We start from the raw sequence: 19,950 nt of genomic DNA on the forward strand, positions 1-19,950 counted from the left end.
CTTGAAAGTTAGCTTGACAAAATACAAAAAACTAGACCGAGATTCATGAAATAAACCATGAGTTATTGCGTTACAAATTTTGTATACATTTTCAAATTAAAACAAAGACTTCAAGATTTTTTTTATTGATCGGTTTTTCAATTAATAAATTAAATTGATCTATTTTGATTAATAAAAAAAACAATTGTCAAAATAATTCTTTGATTGACATTTAAAAAAATTAAAAACATTTTTTTTTCAAAGAAAAAAAGAAAAACAAAAAAAATATCATCTAATACTAAACACTTGTTAAAACATTATTTTGCAAAAAAATATTTATCAATATAAAATTTAGCAATTTTTATCTCATTTTTAGTTTCTTTTAAGCTTCGATCTTGACTTGAGTGTCATTTTTCGAAAATGGCGAAATTTTTGTTAATTATTTTTTCCTTAATTTTTACTTTAGTTAAAGTACAATGTACAGTAGAGATCGATATGATTATGGAAGACACTGCAGAAGCAGCAGTTGAGAATCTTAAAGCTAAAGTACAAGAGGCGATAGAACTTGGGCTCGAATATTTGGCTAAAAAATCTGTTCCTATTGAGGAATCGATTGTCTTTCGTTGTTCTAATAGGTGAGTTTTATTTTTACATTTTTTTTCACTTTTTATTTTTTTTTAAATTTTTATTAATATTTTTAAATTAAATTCTTTAATTATTTTTTTTAGTTAATTTCTTTAAATTTAATTCTTATTTTTAAATTTTTTGTTAATTTTTAATTCTTTTTAATTTTTTAAAATTATTTTTATAATTTTTTTTTTGTATTTTTTTATTTTTTTTTTATTATTATTTTTTTTTTTGTTTTTTAATTAATCTCATTTAATTAATTTTTTTAAAATATTTTTTTTAATTTTTCAAGTTTTGACAAGGAAACAAAAGATTTTGAACACAAAGCGACAGTTCTTGAAGATAAGATCAACACTTCACTTCCGATAGTTTTTTTGATAGCTCAAAATGAGTATGACTACGATTTATGGAGAAAACACACAGCTGAGGGTAAGTTTTCAATTTCAAAACAAATTTTCATAAAAATTATTTTTTTTCTTTAGAATTCCTCACTCACCATGAAACCAACGTTTGCATCGTAATTTGGTACGATACCGAAGCTTGGTACGAAATTCCCTTTAAACACACAGAAAGAGCTGCTGAAATGGTTCTCGTCTTCGTCAAAACCCTCCACGATAAATACAAAATGAAATACGAGCAAATGACTCTGGTTGGCTACCGAAAAGGAACACAACTTGCTGGAATGGTTGGCGGTTACATCGCTCAAGATCACGAAGGTAAAATTGGCGAAATTTATGCACTGAATCCAGAATTTTCAAAATCTGGCGAAATCTTTGGCGAAACCGATCCATTGAATTATCTCGATAAAAATGATGCAAACTACGTTCAAGTTGTGACAACGACCTTGAATGAGAGATACAAATTTGAAAATGGGCATCACACGTTCATCATGAATTATGGGGCAAATCCTCAATTACCATGCATTTATCGACGCGCTTTGGATCATTCGACAATCAGAACAGCGCCATGCAGTGAGAAAATTGTAACGCAATATTTTCGATATTCTGTCAACCCGGCGAATAATTTTACGGGATGGACTTGTTTAAGATTCGAAATTAATAATTTTTTTAGAATTGTTTGTGCTGAAAAGGAGTTTAATCGGATGGGAGTTTGGGCTAATAAGAAGTTAAAAGATAAAAGTAATTATTCGGTGATAACTTCTGGAGGTGTTCCTTATGCTTATGTCGACTTTAAAGAGGAATATAAGAAGCAAAAGATCTTGCAAGAAGAGAAACAAAAGGAGTTAGAAAAGCAAAAAGAGCTCGAGAGGCAAAAACTGGAAGCTCAAAAGAATAAAAAGAAGAAACAAGGCAAAAAACAAAAGAAAACTAAAAAGACAGAAGACTAAATTAAGTCTAAAAAGTTTCAAATGAGTCCTTTATAAAAAGCTTAACGACAAAAATCTATCAATTTGTTAAGTTGATGAGAAAAAATTAATAAATATCTCAAAATTATTGATATCCATATAAAAAAAATTAGACTAAAAATCCATATATCGAGGCTTTGTAACGCATTAACTCAAGTTTAACCTCAAAAATCTTTTAAAAAGTCTTTTGTAGTTTGTCAAAAAGAGTTATGAGAAGGTTTTGGACAAGTTTTGAAAAAGAAAAAGTTAATTGACGTAAAGGAAAAAATTCAAAAAGTTCAGAAATAAGAATTTTCATTATATTGAAAAGTAAAATTCATTGCATATCTCATGATAGGGGCAAAAAATTAAATTTTTATAAGAAATTAACAATAATTTAAATTTTGAAAAACGAAAAAAGTACTTTGGATGGGTAGAACCAAGTCTACGGGTCCTCGATCTATCGAAAAATCGATTCTAACAAATTTTTGAGGACCCGTAGACTTTGTTCTATCCATCAAATTTCATAATTCGCAAATTTCTTATAAAAAATGAATTTTTGCCCCTATGATGATTTATGCAATAAATTTTACATTTAAATATAATGAAAATTCTTATTTCTGAACTTTCTGGATTTTTCCTTTTACATTAAACATAAGATTTGAAACTCTTTAAAATTTCTTTATTCAAGCTTTCAAGCTTAATTGAGCCTTTCAAATCAATAACCATTGTCAGTTTCAAGAGTATACGGAACATACGGAGGATTCTTCGAAGGTTCAAAATAATAAACCCCGGGCTTCTCCCGATCAGCATGAATTCCCATCCGATCATAAAACTTAGTCTTGCAATTATCCATCAAATAGTTCGTTAAATTCCTATCGCATCGCCTTGCTGCAAAGACATTTTCCGGGTTCAAAGCGTATCTAAAGTAGTCGATAACTATCTCATGACTACAAACATAAGCCAATTCTGTCTTTCTAAATCTGCAAGGAAATTGTGGATATCTTCCCAAATTCGGTCTAAAATTCTGATGACCCATCATCGTGTCAGACCCAAGAGCATTCGAAGACGTATAAATAGCTTGAATGTATTTAGCATCTCTTCTGTCCAGGCGATATTCGTATTCGTCTTGAACTGGTTCAGTAAAGAGCGGACCCATGGGATCTAAGGCATAAATGGCGCCAATTTGATTGTCAAATTGATTACTCACGAAACTAGCTAGATGTGCAGCCAAACCGTGACCTATTAAGGAAATGTCGTCCAATTCTATTCCATGGTATTCGTTCAGGGTTTGGATAAAACCGGAAATCAGTTTCGTAGCTCGTGGTATTGAACGATCAATGATTCGTATGAGATCTGTACCCCATGCCAGGGACTCCCAATATATCATGCAAACGTTTACGTCGTTGTACTTGATGTAATCTATGAAAAGAGAAAAATTAGAAAAAAATTTTTTAAAACAAGAAAAACTTACCGTTAGCCATTTCCATCATCCATTTTGATTCGGTGAATCTCCAACCATGAATTAAAATTGCCACGGGAAGAGTTTCGTTAATGAAACGATTTTTCTTCTTCCCATCATTTTTGGTTTTCAATTGTTTTCGAAATTCTTTTGGTTCAGGATTTTCCCTATTGATGCATTTCATTACAACTGCCGATTGTGTGTTATGTTCCATATAAGGTCTTGCTAAAGTATCAACGAATTTCGCCAATGGAATTCCTAATCCATTAGCTAGCCATTCCTGCAGGTCTGAAATTCCATCGTAAGTTTCTCTTTTATGATCATCTATTTCGATTTCTGCTACTGCAGCTACAACTAAAATAATTAAAATTAATTTTTTCATTTTTTTTTATTTTTTTAAATTGATTCTCTTAAAACAACTTAAAAGAAACTGAAAATAAGATAAAATTTGTCTGATATTTTATTTGCTAAAATTTAGTTTTTTTTTTCAAATTATTTTAACAAGTGTTGTTTTTCCAATATTCTCAAGGACAAGTTATTTTTTTGCACCTGTCAATCAATTTCGACAACTGTGTCTATTTAATTTTTAATTTTTGCAAAACAAAAAAAAAATAAAAATATTTTTAATGTGAATTTTAATGAGTTTTTAATTTTTACCTAAAATTTTATAAAAAATCACAAATTTAAATTTTTTCACATTAAAATTATTCAAAAAAGTTCAAATTTAGAAAATTTTTTATTCAGCAAATTTTTTATTCAGAAAATTTTTTATTCAGAGAATTTTTTATTCAGCAAATTTTTAATTCAGCAAATTTTTAATTCAGCAAATTTTTTATTCAGCAAATTTTTTATTCAGCAAATTTTTTATTTACAGAATTTCAATTCAGTAATTTTTTTTACTCAGCAAATTTTTTATTCAGAAAAATTTTTATTCAGCAAATTTTTTAAACAGCAAATTTCTAATTTAGCAAACTTTTTATTCAGCAAATTTCGCAAATTTTTATAGTTCGCGAAATTGTAATTGTTCACAATGTTCGTTGATAAGGTAATGTAATCTGCGTTGTATATTATCCTTTTTTTCCTCTTCCCTTGTAGGTATATATTTCTGTCTACACTTTTTTTTCTGTAACAAGATTTACGCGGTCAACTCTTTTTTTCAGAGGTTTTCTTAATAGATTAATAAAATGAGTGCTTTGTGTCCGTGTGCCGGAATGCGAAGAAAAAAACAAGAAAAGGTCTTAAGAAATTCGTTTTTCTTTTAAATTAAACTTTTTTTTCTCTCGTTCATTTTTGGTTTAGTGAACAATGTTTTTTTTTTATTTTTAAAGCAAAGATTGGAGAATGGGTGAAAGTTCAATCTTGGATTTTTTTGTTTTCTGGATTTGGTGTGGAATATTTTGCTTTGGCATTGTTTATACATTGGCTTGTTTGCAACACGTTTAGTAATAGTTGAACTATGGGATAAAAAGAGGGATTTTTAGCAATTCAGTATTTAAAATTCAACAAAATTTTAAGTTTTTTTTTCATTTTTGATTGATTTTTTGGTCTTTGATAAAAAAAATTCTAAAATAAAAAAAAAAATTATAAAAATTTTGGAAAATTTTCAAGAGCCAACTTTTACTATTTTAGGAAATATTTAAAAAAAAATTTAAGAAATTTTTAATTTTAATTTTTTTTAAGAAATTGAAACTGAAAGGAATATAAATCAAAACTGAGGTAAGTCTTAATTTGTTGAAAAAAAATTGAAAAAATAGTAAAACTCATCTCTTCTAAATTCACAAGGAGAAAGAGAACTGTAGAGTGAAAAGTAAATAACACATCAATTTTAGCCTATAAGCTTATTTGTGTGTTTGTATGTGTGTGAAAAAGAGATTAGACTTATTTTCTTTGTGCTACGTTCCACGCTCAACCTATGACAGAATAATCTCAACATGTAATGGAAATTTTTTTTTCGGGTGAGAATTTTCTAATACTTGACATACATATTCACTTCTTCTTTCTTTAGTTTTCTCTCTTTCAAGCAATTTACAATTTTGTGCTTTTTGCTTCTTGTTCCTTTCAGAAAATCAATTTTATGATAATAAATTGGCTCGAAAGACACAAAAGTACAAAGATTCTCAGAGCCTCAGGTATTTCATTTTGAAATGAGAATTATACAATCATCTATAAATATTTATAGATGTAAATCCTCGTTCAAAAATCTTTGCGGTAAGGAAAGAAGGAAGACACAGAAACTTTAATTAAAGGATTTTCTCGCGCAGATGATGACATTCAGAGCATTCAAATTATGAATGAAAAATAAACACGTTTCTTGTGTTGAGAGTTCAAATGAATGGAAAATGACAAAAGAATTTAAGAGGAAATGTTGAATTAGCAGGAAGAGAATTGGGAAGTATTTCAATGGAAATTTTTTGTAAAGGTAAGTTTTTTTTAAAAAATATTTAAGTCCCTAAATTTTAACTGCCAAAAAATTGAAACTGAAAAAAAAATTTATTTTGACATAGTTTTGATTTGAAAACTAAATCAAGAACAAAACTGTGTCAAAAACTATGTCAAAAACTGTGTCAAAGCCATTTTTTATCAAATTTTGCTCCAAATGGATAAAAATTTGTCAGAGGGCTCTAATTTATCATTTTTAATCATTTTATAACTCAAAACTGCAAAAAAATTTAAACTGAAAAAATTTTTTTTCTTTGACATAGTTTTGTTTTGAAAACTAAATCAAGAACAAAACTGTGTCAAAAACTATGTCAAAAACTGTGTCAAAGCCATTTTTGTCAAATTTTGCTCCAAATGGATAAAAATTTGTCAAAGGGCTATAATTTATCATTTTTAATCATTTTATAACTCAAAACTGCAAAAAAATTTAAACTGAAAAAATTTTTTTTCTTTGACACAGTTTTCATTTGAAAACTAAATCAAGAACAAAAAAAAATTGAAACTGTGTCAAAAACTATGTCAAAAACTGTGTCAAAGCCATTTTTGTCAAATTTTGCTCCAAATGGATAAAAATTTGTCAAAGGGCTATAATTTATCATTTTTAATCATTTTATAACTCAAAACTGCAAAAAAATTTAAACTGAAAAAAATTTTTTTCTTTGACACAGTTTTGATTTGAAAACTAAATCAAGAACAAAACTGTGTCAAAAACTATGTCAAAAACTGTGTCAAAGCCATTTTTGTCAAATTTTGCTCCAAATGGATAAAAATTTGTCAAAGGGCTCTAATTTATCATTTTTTATCATTTTATAACTCAAAACTGCCAAAAAATTGAAACTGAAAAAAAATTTTTTTTTTGACATAGTTTTGATTTGAAAACAAACTGTCAAAAACTGTGTCAAAGCCATTTTTGTCAAATTTTGCTCCAAATGGATAAAAATTTGTCAGAGGGCTATAATTTATCATTTTTAATCATTTTATAACTCAAAACTGCAAAAAAATTTAAACTGAAAAAAAATTTTTTCTTTGACACAGTTTTGATTTGAAAACTAAATCAAGAACAAAACTGTGTCAAAAACTGTGTCAAAAACTGTGTCAAAGCCAATTTTTGTCAAATCTTGCTCCAAATGGATAAAAATTTGTCAGAGGGCTCTAATTTATCATTTTTAATCATTTTATAACTCAAAACTGCAAAAAAATTTAAACTGAAAAAATTTTTTTTCTTTGACACAGTTTTGATTTGAAAACTAAATCAAGAACAAAACTGTGTCAAAAACTATGTCAAAAACTGTGTCAAAGCCATTTTTGTCAAATTTTGCTCCAAATGGATAAAAATTTGTCAAAGGGCTATAATTTATCATTTTTAATCATTTTATAACTCAAAACTGCAAAAAAATTTAAACTGAAAAAATTTTTTTTCTTTGACACAGTTTTGATTTGAAAACTAAATCAAGAACAAAACTGTGTCAAAAACTATGTCAAAAACTGTGTCAAAGCCAATTTTGTCAAATTTTGCTCCAAATGGATAAAAATTTGTCAGAGGGCTCTAATTTATCATTTTTAATCATTTTATAACTCAAAACTGCCAAAAATTGAAACTGAAAAAAATTTTTTTCTTTGACATAGTTTTGTTTTGAAAACTAAATCAAGAGCAAAAAAACTGTGTCAAAAACTATGTCAAAAACTGTGTCAAAGCCATTTTTGTCAAATTTTGCTCCAAATGGATAAAAATTTGTCAAAGGGCTATAATTTATCATTTTTAATCATTTTATAACTCAAAACTGCAAAAAAATTTAAACTGAAAAAATTTTTTTTCTTTGACACAGTTTTGATTTGAAAACTAAATCAAGAACAAAACTGTGTCAAAAACTATGTCAAAAACTGTGTCAAAGCCATTTTTGTCAAATTTTGCTCCAAATGGATAAAAATTTGTCAAAGGGCTATAATTTATCATTTTTAATCATTTTATAACTCAAAACTGCAAAAAAATTTAAACTGAAAAAATTTTTTTTCTTTGACACAGTTTTGATTTGAAAACTAAATCAAGAACAAAACTGTGTCAAAAACTGTGTCAAAAACTGTGTCAAAGCAATTTTTGTCAAATTTTGCTCCAAATGGATAAAAATTTGTCAGAGGGCTCTAATTTATCATTTTTAATCATTTTATAACTCAAAACTGCAAAAAAAATTGAAACTGAAAAAAAAAATTTTTTCTTTGACACAGTTTTGATTTGAAAACTAAATCAAGAACAAAACTGTGTCAAAAACTATGTCAAAAACTGTGTCAAAGCCAATTTTGTCAAATTTTGCTCCAAATGGATAAAAATTTGTCAGAAGGCTCTAATTTATCATTTTTAATCATTTTATAACTCAAAACTGCAAAAAAATTTAAACTGAAAAAAATTTTTTTTCTTTGACACAGTTTTGATTTGAAAACTAAATCAAGAACAAAACTGTGTCAAAAACTATGTCAAAAACTGTGTCAAAGCCATTTTTGTCAAATTTTGCTCCAAATGGATAAAAATTTGTCAGAGGGCTCTAATTTATCATTTTTAATCATTTTATAACTCAAAACTGCCAAAAAATTGAAACTGAAAAAAAATTTTTTTCTTTGACACAGTTTTGATTTGAAAACTAAATCAAGAAGTGTCAAAAACTTGTCAAAAACTGTGTCAAAGCCATGAAATTTTGCCTTTTTGTCAAAATTTATCATTTTTAATCATTTTATAACTCAAAACTGCCAAAATAACTTCTTTTTTTTTAAAAATCACCTTTTAATCATTTTATGAACCTTTTTTCCTCAAAAATAACCTCGCTTTAATACTTTTGAAACTAAGTCAAAAAATACCAAATTTCGAATCCTCCTCCTTCAAAACCTAACCTCAAACATGATCATTTAGCACCATCCAAATCGATTTCGCTCGAAAATGTGCGAGATGTGACTTGTATTAAAACTTCATTTTTCTTCATCGTTTTTCGCACGTCATTCATGTGACACCCGGCATGCGGCATCACCAATCATACCTTCATATGCAAATCAATTTTTCAATTTAATTTCCATTGTTGTTATGCGTGAAGTGAGTTACAATTCATTCATTGTCATGACTTTGTTATAAGGTATTGTTGGACACAAAAACATCGACGACAAACAAGATAAATTTCGCTGAAAAGCCACAGGACCATTTTCCGAACGAACGAACGAACGTACAAAATATAATTTAGGGAAATGTGTGTATCCGTAAATGAGAAAAAAAGGACGACGTGAGGCGAATTACAAGAGTTTTGTGTGTTTTGGGACTTTTTAGAATTTTTTCAGACATTTTAAAAAATTTTCCAAAGATATCCTGAGTTTAAAAAAATTCTCGGAAATTTAATGTCTAAGGCAATAAAGATACGTTTCCATTTATTGTCGTGTTTGCTCAGCATTAAATCAAGGAAAATTGAATCAAAAGTTGTTGTTCGGAAAAATTGTAAACTCTTATTGAATAAAAAAAAAATTGTTCTTGATTGGGCTCTTATTGATTCCGTTATCGTAGCAATTAATTGGATCAACATAAAATTTATAGATTCATGCTCGGAGCACGCGTCATGAAGGTCATGAAGTCCCGGGCGACGAAAACAAAAGAAGAACATGCGATGATTAATTTGCAAATAAAATATGTAATCCATTAAATCTGCTGTTTTACGACGTTGACCATATCGCAGCCAGGCATCGCATCACGAGTGGAAAAGGAAATACTCCTCTTGTAAGTAAGTCACGAGAAAAAAAAATCTCAATACAAACAAACAATAATCACAAAATGATAAATTTTTCCTTCACATGCTTCTCTTCTTCTTCTTCTCGTTTCCGCTTTGTCCTCGACTCGAGATTTGGAGAAATTTTATCACTCGACACATTTTGGGATAATGTTGTTGAAATGTTGTCGATGAGGCAAGAATGGCAGAAAAAAGGATACGTTTCACTGATCTATCATCGTCATCAGTTTTAGCTTATCCAGCGACACACACACACACTCAAATGGCAAAGAAATTGGGCTTTTGTTGTGCTTTATGTGTAAGTAATGTCGAGCATAACATTTATTGCGAACCAAACCAAGAGAAAAAAAAGACGGGAAAGGGAATTTGTATCGACGACAAGAATATTTTTACATTGCTTGACAACTTAATAATGTTGACTTGATTATGTTGGAAAATGTGTGTGCAATGAAGTGAAAGAATATTTTTGTGGAAGAAAAAAAAACAATGGTCAGTGACATGAGGAATGGAAAAGTTTTCGAGATTTTAGTTTTGTTAACAAATGATTGATACTTTGAATAATTTAGTTGACTTCCTGTAGTGAAAATTAAAAAAGGATTTTGAGTGAAATTTTTAGAATACGATTTGAGTGCATTTTATCTTAGAAACTTAAAGCTTGAAACTTTGAACTTCAAACTTTGAGCTTTAAACTTTGAACCAGGGCTTAAACTGCTTTCGACTTTTGCTTTTGCTTTATTGCTATTGCTTTGACTTGAGCAAAAGTTTTTGAAATTTTACTCAAGCAATTTCTCAGCTGTTAATTTGCTTTTTACTTTTGCTTAAGTTAAAGCAAAAAGCAGAATCTCATAATTTGCTTTTGCTTTTGCTTAAGCAGAAGTAAAAGCAAAAAAGCAAATTATTAAAAACTTTTTATTCAATTAAAATGGACTTAATTTTGTTAATTTTTATTTTTCTAAGCCACTAAAATTTTTTTTAAACTTTTTGTTCAAAAATATCGAAAATCCAATGGGGCAAAATAAAAATAAAAAGTGGAAAATTAGATCAAAAGTGACAGTATTTTCATAATTTTTCAAAATTTTTTAAAAATTATTTGATTTTTGTATTGAAAATTTTATTTTAGCATGAATTTTAGAATTTTCTTCCCTAAAAATGTTTCAAAAAAATTTTTTTGTTCCCCTTTTTGGAAAAAAATTAATATAAAGTTGATCTAAAATTTTCAAAATGAAGAAATTTTTTAAAAAATTCGAAATTTTGAATTTACTTAAATTTTTCAAATTTTCAGCTCATTTATAATATTTCAGACAATTTTTAACATTTTTTTGAATTATCCGTCGAATTAACTTATAAAATATAATTTTTCATGTTTTTTAAAAAAGTAATTTTTTTAATTTGCTTGAGCAAAAGCAAAAGTAAATTTCGTTATTTGCTTTTTGCTTTTACTGAAGCAAAAGCAAAATTCAAAATTTTGCTTTAATTTTGCTTTGGTTCATTTTGCTTTTGGTGGGGTTCATCGAATTTACGACGGGGGGAGGGGGGTAAAAGGCAATGTACGACGTCGTAAAAATATACCATATTCACGATTTGAAAATTTTTCGTTTTGAATTAATTAAAATAATTTTGAAAGTATTTCATACTTTGAACGTAAGCTTTTTTTTAATTTTTTATTTAATTGATTTTTTTTCAAATTTTTTACGAGTTTCTATTGAAATTTGAACTGATATTAAAAATTTCCTTTTCAATGAGAGGGGGGGGTCATGTTAAAAATGCGTCGTAAATTTGGGGGGGGTTGATGGATTTCGACGGTTCAAGATAATAGGGGGGGTGGGGGCCAAAAAATGTCCTATTTTTGCCGACGCCGTAAATGGATGGCGCCAAACTGACTGTTAACTTTAATCTCCCAATTTTGTCTTAACTAACTTTCGTATCAACTTTGCACTAATTCACCTTTTAACAGACAGACAAACCTTCCATAAATACAAAAATTTTCCATGAGAACAACTTTTACCGAAATTTAACATAATATTTCCAGACATTATCAAATTATAACTTGAATATCTTTTCCATGGCAGACTTCAAGCATCTTTTATTGTCTATTTTTGGACTACTATCTCCAATAACATGCAGATAGACAATTTCCATGCTAAATAACCAGCAAACAAATAACCGTCCTTGAATGGCATCAAAGCTCTAATTTAATTAAAAGAAAAAGGATAAAATGTCATCAAACAGGTACGTGTTGTATAGCTCTAAAAATAAGCAGCAAATTTCAAGAGTATAGTGTTGACTGAAAATAATTTAATGGGTGAAAACGAAAAACCCCCTAAGAAAATAATCATGATAATTGTGCCACAAAATAAACAAAAATGTTTCCACAATTATTATTTTTTCTCCGTTATTTTTTGTTGCCTTTTTTTTTTGTTTGTTTGTTACATGAAGTCGAACGTATTTTTCCGTTCGTTACATGACAAAAAGACATCCTTTCCAGCGAACATCCAACAATGAACTAATGTTTTCACAGACACGTCTTGTTTATTGATACAAAGTATAGCACTTTCCATCGGAAAAACGCCAAGAAGGGGAAAATAATCCTTAAAGCATTGCATTTTTTCCCCGCCTTTTTCATCAGCTGCGAAACTTCACTTGTTAGTCCTTCAATGTTGTAGAAATTTTTGGCGGCAGTTTATCGCAAGACACGACGCTGTTAACACGGGAACATTAGCGCGTGATTTCTCTCAAACCAAAAAAAAAATAAAGAAATAATAAAAAACGGGTTTAGAGAAAAAAAAATGATGATGATAAAAAAAGGATAAAAGTGAGTTAAGTTAATTATGGTTTATATTCTTATTATGATAATGAGATAAGAATTACGGGGCGCGAGTTTAAACGACAAATAAAGCAACAAAAAAATTATGATAATGTGTCTCGCGGACCCAGGAATACTTATAACACGGATTAATTAGCAGCAACACAAAAAGGAGCAAGCCATATCAATTTATTGCAATATCCAAAAAAATATGAATAATTACGATATATTTAACACTAATGATGATAAATTGTTGGCGCAAAAAGTTGCATGAGAAAATCAAACAAATATAAATTAATAGATGCTAATTTGATCAACAATTTTCACGTTTATGAAAAAAAAAGTTATCAGAAAAATCCATCAAGATGATCAAGTGTGATAATTACGAAAAAATATGAAGAAAAAAAATCTTAATTAATTAGAAAAAGTGAAGGAAGTGAAAAAAAGATAAAAGTAAGCAACTAAAAAAAATAATAATTAAGAAAAAAAAATAAATGAATGAAAAAAAGGGTTAAAAACTTTTTCATTCACAAAAAAAAAATAATATTATCGAAAAAAAAAATTTTTTTTTACAACCATACATGGTTAATGGCTTGAATGTGGCTCGAATGAATGAAAACATTAATTTGACAGGAATGTTCATGCGAGAGACAGTCACCAAAATTGCTAGACATTCAACATACAAATTCAATTTGGGAGAATTAATGTTTAAATCATGTTTGGAAAGGAAAAATACTATTTCGTCGGTCCTTTGCGCTTCATTCGAAGTGAATTGTTGTCAAGTGCAGAATATTTTTTTTTATTTGTATATTTACTCAGCAATTGATGAGTTTTGGGGCAGTTTTTCTATTTGAAGGTTTATGAAGTTTATTTTAGTGACAAAAAATACGTTAATAAGTGTTTAAATAACATGTTAAAAATTAAAATGAATTTTTTTAATTAATTAAATTTTTTTAATGCAATTTTTAAGATTTTTCGCAAAATTTTATGTAAAATGGGATTTAAGTGATTTTTAAATTTTGGGGAAATTTTATCACATAACGAAATTAAATTGAATTTAAATTTTATTATTTTTAATATTTAATTAACTTTATTTAATTTTTTTTTAATTATTTAATTAATTTTATTAAAAAAAATAATTAAAATTTATTAAAAATATATTTATTTTATTTGATTTATTTTTTTAATTAAATGAATTAATAAAAAAAAATTAACTAAAAAAATAATTTAATTTAAATTATTTATTTATTTTTTATTTTTAATTATTAATTTATTTTATTTTAAATTTAGTTTTTCAAAGTTAATTAATTTGATTTTTTTTGAACTAAATTAATTAAATTATTAATTTAGAATTAAATTAAATAAACTTTTAGAATTAAACTAATATTTTCATAGGAATTAAGTATTAAAAAATTATTATATTAAATTTATTCTTAAATAAATTGATTTTTTTCTACTCAAGTATTTATTTAAGTCCTATAAAAATATCAGATAAGCTCTAAAATGGTAAATTTTACAAAAAAAATAAAAAAATAAAAAAAAATAAAAAATAAATAAATTAATAAAAAAACTAAATTTAAATTAAATTAAATAATACTAAATTCAAAATTTAATTTAAATTTATTTTTAAAATTAATTAATTAAAAACTAATAAATAAATTTAATTAAACAAATAAATTAATTAACTAAAAAAAATAAATTTAATGAATTATTTTTTAAATTTAAATAAAATTAATAAAATAATTAAAAAAAATAAATTTAATTTAATTTAAATTATAAATGTTAATTTATTTAAAGTTATGTGATAAAAACTTCCCCAAAATTTAAAAATTTTCTTATAAAATTTTTTCTATCTCATTTTTAAAGTAAAATAAAATTTTAAAAATGCTATTTTAACATTTTTTAAACACTTAACACTTTAAAATTGACTCACAAAGATTTTTCGTTTATTTCTTCATTTTTTTTTTTTTTGAAAAATTATCCCATTTTCTCCGGAAATTGAATAAATTCGACTCAATTTGTGAAGAATTTTGCATAATAATAGTTAAAGTTTGTTCGCTTTTTTTATATTTAGTGGGTTATTAACAAAAGGATCATCATCACTTTTTAACCCTTTTTTCGTCTAACACTTTCTAGAAAAATTATTCGTATCAAAAAATTTTCATGACACACCTTTCTTTATCTCGTCTTCCTTTTCTTCTCCGTACATACTTCTCTCTTTTTCACGAGACAGCTTAGACGAATGAAATGCCAACAAAAGACGGAAATTGAAAGGATTTTTTTTTCTTTCACGGCAATCGATGGGAAACGATTTATTTGTCGTCTGTCACCTTTTTAATGAAAATTGATTAAAGTTTGGAAAATTTAAATTTTTGACTTTTTAAAATTCATTTATTTTAATTTATTTAAAAAGGAGTGTCGTTGGCGTTCAATTTTTGTCCTTTAAAAAAATTTTTTTTTCGCAACAAGAACGTCCTTGGCATCATCGAGGACCCGTTTTTCACTTAAATTTTGCTCGTGACATGTATCAAAAATTTAAAAATAAATAAACATGCAACGAAGCGAAAGAAGTTTCTTTTTTTTTAATACTTTTAACGATGATAAATTTCATGCGTTCTGCTGCACTGACATTTATGACTCGACAGAAACTCCGAGCAAGCTCCGCACCATTAGCGTATTAGTTTTGAGTTTCTCTGCTGCAAAAATGTCTGGCGATGACAGCGTTTATGTGTGACTGAGTGAAAATAGTTTTTCTTCCAACTTTTCCCTGCCATTGAATTTTTTTTCGCACGAACTCAATTATTTTTCGGAATCAATGTATCGTTAAAAAAAATAAAATTTTCGATGCATTCGTGAGTGCATTTCGTTGTAAATTATAAATTAGTTCGAAGTAATGCTAAAATTGCATGTCGACTACGACATCGATACTTTTAGGAAATCAATTTTTTTTTTATTTTTTTCGTTCATAAAATTTTACGGAAAACCACATAAAGTAAACTCAAGCGGATTATGTCCCTCAATCTTCGAGAAAAAGAATTGTTTCTGACACGACGTAATAAGCTTACCAAAAATAACCGAGTAATGTCGAAAATGAACTTGAAAAAAAAAAGATAAACAAGAGTAATTGAAGAGTATTGGATTATCATCGTTCAACGTTTGAAGAAGAACATTTCGGAATATTATAGCAAAATTGAGATTTTTGGGTAATCTCATTATGTAAATTTCTCGCTGTTTGTTTTTTTGCTCTGTTTTATTTTTTTTCGTCTGAATTAGGTTACTAGAGGCAATTGTTTTAAATATTTAACTTTTCTAGTGTCATATTGACTTTATTGTCATTTTTGATCTTATTCAGAGCTCAAAGATTTTTTTTTCATGGAAAGTTATTTAAATAAAAAATTTAAAATTTATTTGATTTTTTTTTTGTTTATTGAATTAAGTCAAAAATGTTTTATTTTAAATTGAAAAAAAAATATAAAAATAAGTGAAGTATATTGGAATTTTCTGGATATTGAACATATTAAGCAAAATATCATGAGAAAAATATTGTTGAATGGGAAAAATATTTTTTTATTGAATACTTTTTTTTCTGAGAAATATATATTTTTTACCGCATTTCTCTTTAATTTGGGGAAATTCAATTTATTAATTTGTATTAAATTTAATGAAAAAGAAAATAAATAAAAATTGAATTGTATTTTTGGCTTTAAATTGAAAGTTTTTAATCAAATTATGATGAAATTTAATTTAAAAAATTAATTAATTAAATAAAATATTTAATAATTAAGTGAATTAATTGGAAAAAAATGAAAAATACGAAAAATATCAATAAATTTAAAAAAAAAATAATTTATAGTGATTTTAATAATAAAAAAGATATTAAAGATTTTAATATTGAAAAGAATAATAATAAAAAATGTGAATAAAAAAAATTAAATAAAAATATTAAAAAAAATAAATAAAAAATAAAATAATAATTAATTTGAGTGTCATAATCGATAAAATTATTTTTTAAAATTTCATTTACATATTTTTAAAATTAAAAAAAAATTCAATTTCAAAAAAAATACAAAACTCATTTTTAATATTTTTTTTAGTTTTTTTCTATTTTAGTTAAATTAATTAAAAATTATTAAAAATTTTATAATTGATTTAATTACATATTTAATTATTATTTATTTTATTTTTATTTTTTTTTTTTAATTTTTTTAATTTTAATTTAATTTTTTTTATTTTTTTTTTTTTTAAAATATTTTTAATTTAATTTTATTTTATTTATTTTTTTTATTTATTTAATTAAAAAAATAATTTTCATAGCTATGAAATTTAAAAAAAAAGAAAAATTATTTAAACTAAAATTTAAACGGCGACAAATTATCTCATAATTAATTCTTGAAACATAAAAACATAAAAAAAAACTTTTCTCAAAAAAATCAGATTTAAAAGACACGAAAAATAAAAACAAGCAAAAAGTAGGTTAAACATTGCACTGTGTCAATTTAAACAGTAAGTGACAAGAACGACAAAAAAAACTTCCTCGAATCAGAGTTAACGACAAAAACAACAAAAAATAATATCTTAATTATTACCATTTCGAAACATTTTGCCATCTGTCACATCCTCCTCCTCCTCCTCCCAATGTCTGTAACAAAATGACAAAAAGAAAACATTTTTTACGCCGACACATGAAGTTGGTAATTAAGTTAATCCGATATGTAATGACATAGAATCCAATAAAACATTCATTGCTACATAAACTACTAAATACTACAACTTTTTCCGTCGACACGTGTGATTTTGTCCCCTTCAAAGGACCAAAAGGAACTACTTTCACGAACCATAAAGAGGAAAAAAAAGACGAAGAAAAAAAAAGAGTTTGTGAACACGAATGACAAGCATAAAATTGTATGAGATTCGTGGAAAAACAAAACGAATTACCACATGTTTCTGCTACATTAAATATGAAATGATATTCCTAGATGAACTTCATTGTATGCTTAGGTAGTTTCTTTTTTCTCTCTCATTTTTGGATGGTTTGCTTGTTAGTTGCTCGTCCGTAAATAATATTAAAAAAGAGACCAGTTCAACGGGTTACGTGAAATTGACTTCTCATACCACTCTTACTTTTTTTCTTTGTTTTTTTGGTTCATTTTTTGTGAATTTCATGAAAAACTAGATTTTTAGTTCAGGAATGAAATGTCTGTAAGAAAAAAATTAAAAATAAATTTTAAAAAAAATATTATTTAATTAATTACACAAAATATTTAAAATATTTTCAAGAATCAAAAATTAATGTAAAATTTTAAAATTATTTTTAAAAGAAATTAAATTTTTTATTTTTTAATTAAGTTTTAATAAAGCTTAAATTTTAGATTTTTTTAAAAAATATATTTGTAAATTTAATTAAAAAGAAAAAAATAATAAATCATTCAATAAATTTCTACAAAAAATAATTAAAAAATAAATTTTGAAAAATAATAAAAAATTTTAATGGAAAAATTAGATAAAAAATATTTTTTTTTATCCAACAATTATTTAAAATAAAATTTTAATACAATTTTAAAAATAAATAAAATAGTTTTAATTAATATTCTTTAGAAATTATAAGATATTCAAATTAAAAATTTTCACATTTAATATAAAAATCGAGATAAAAATATTTAAAAATTAATTTTATGTTGAAAATGTTAATTTATTTTAATTTAAATTATTTATTTATTTATTTTTGTTTAGTTATTTATTTTATTTTATTTTAATTTTAATTTTTATTTATTAATTTTTTTTAATTGATATATAATTTAATTCAATATTTAAAAAATTATTATTTTTATTTTAACCTACTTTTTTTTGTATTGAAATTTTTTTTTATTTTTTTTTATTTATTTTATTTTTTTTATTTTTTTTATTTAATTAAATTGAAAAAAAAATCAAAATACGCTCAAGTAACAAATTTTACTTTAATACAATTTCCATATTTACCTCTCTTCACATTTTTTTGTTCAACTAAGACAACAAGACGAACTACTGTGATGGACAAAAGCGTCAACACAAGTGGATCCATAAGTGTTTTCGTTTTCTCGTGAATTGTTTTTCTTCCTCAAACTTGCCTCGTTTTTCCCCAATTTCGTTCCGTTTCAACAAATAAAGAGACAAATTCTTAATCATTTTGCTCTTGAGTGATCACAGTTTACTTCGCTACCTTTTTAACGGTCATCACACATGTACAAAAGGTGACAGTCGCTTGAGAATACGTGTAAACTTCCGAAGAAGTGAAGCGAATGAAGAAAAAGAGAACAAGATTTTTTTCATTTTTTTTTTCAAAAAGATGTCCTTACATCAGGTGAATTTCTCATCTCGGTAACATTTCATTCAATATGTAATAATAATCTTTTACCCATTTCACTCTTTTTTGTTGTATTTTTCTTTCATTTCCTTGTGCCTGCCTTTTTAAAGCACTCACATTTGTTTAACTTGGGATATCCATTCACGTGTTGATATTTTATGTGAAGAGATATGTCTTTCACACACATAAAATAGTTGAATAGTGTTTTTTTTTTTGTTGAATGAGGGTCTTCGACGGTAACAGTCCATTTACCTTCTGTCGTTCGTAAATGCTCAAAAGTACAAAGGAACGTTTTTCAGTGAAAAGAGTTTCAAAAGACTCGTAAACGCTTTTCAAGAGTTTCGGATTGAAAGCATATGAGTTGTGTCTTTGCAATGGCAAGCAGCTGCTTCTTGCATTATTTTATTATAGTTAAGGGTTGTTGGCAGGGTTAGCAGGTATTTATGTCATTTTTTTTGTTGGAGTATTTATAGATGGAGAGATTCTGACAATAAAAATCACACCCTTTTTGGGCATTTGTCTTGCTGTCTGGGCTTTGCACGTACAGACATTTGTCTAAAAGTTGAAGAATTTTTAGAGAAATTTTGTCAAAAGCGTATTTTCTTAAATTCAATTTTTATACATTTTTTTGTTCATAACTCTTCTTTTAGCTATTCTTGATAAAATACAAAAAGATCTAAAGAGATTCGTAAAATAGAATTTGAATTATTTCGTTACAAAGCCTTATTTGAATTTTGAATTTCGTACCATATAAATTATTAGCATCAAAATATTTAAAAAATTTTAATTATTTTAGATCACAAAATTATTTTTTTTTATTTAAAACCGATTTAAAACCAAAAATTTTAATTTTGAAAAAGTCACGTGGTTTTAAAAATCAAAATATGCATTGGGTCAAAAATTAAAAATGTGCATTGGGGTTTAAAGTTTACAATTTGTATTTAGATTACTATTCAAATTTTATGCTGGGACAAAAATTTAAATTAAAAGCTTAGTTATATTACTTAAGTAGTTTAAGAGGTCACGTGGTTTAAAATTTTTTATTTAAAAAAATAAAAAAAAAATTATAAAAATTCTATTTTTTTTTATAATTTTTTCTTGCAAAAATATTTTAATTATTTTTTTTTAATTTTTATTTTTTTGTCAAATTGTGAAAAAAAAATTACAGACAGACCTTTCAATCTTATCAAAGCTTTTTAT

At 25.7% G+C, this 19,950-nt stretch overlaps 1 protein-coding gene across 1 annotated transcript; it reads right to left on the reverse strand.

The window, feature by feature from the left end:
• Positions 1-2,669: 2,669 nt before the first annotated feature.
• LOC134835505 (lipase member H-like) lies at positions 2,670-18,468 on the reverse strand. The gene is made up of 3 exons (XM_063850383.1): positions 18,387-18,468; positions 3,426-3,767; positions 2,670-3,373 (listed from the first exon to the last, which is right to left on the reverse strand). Exons 1-3 carry the CDS (start codon positions 18,466-18,468, stop codon positions 2,670-2,672), a joined length of 1,128 nt encoding a protein of 375 aa, XP_063706453.1.
• Positions 18,469-19,950: the final 1,482 nt, after the last annotated feature.

Source organism: Culicoides brevitarsis, chromosome 3 (assembly GCF_036172545.1).
Source record: "Culicoides brevitarsis isolate CSIRO-B50_1 chromosome 3, AGI_CSIRO_Cbre_v1, whole genome shotgun sequence".
NCBI classification, from domain to species: Eukaryota; Metazoa; Arthropoda; class Insecta; order Diptera; family Ceratopogonidae; genus Culicoides; species Culicoides brevitarsis.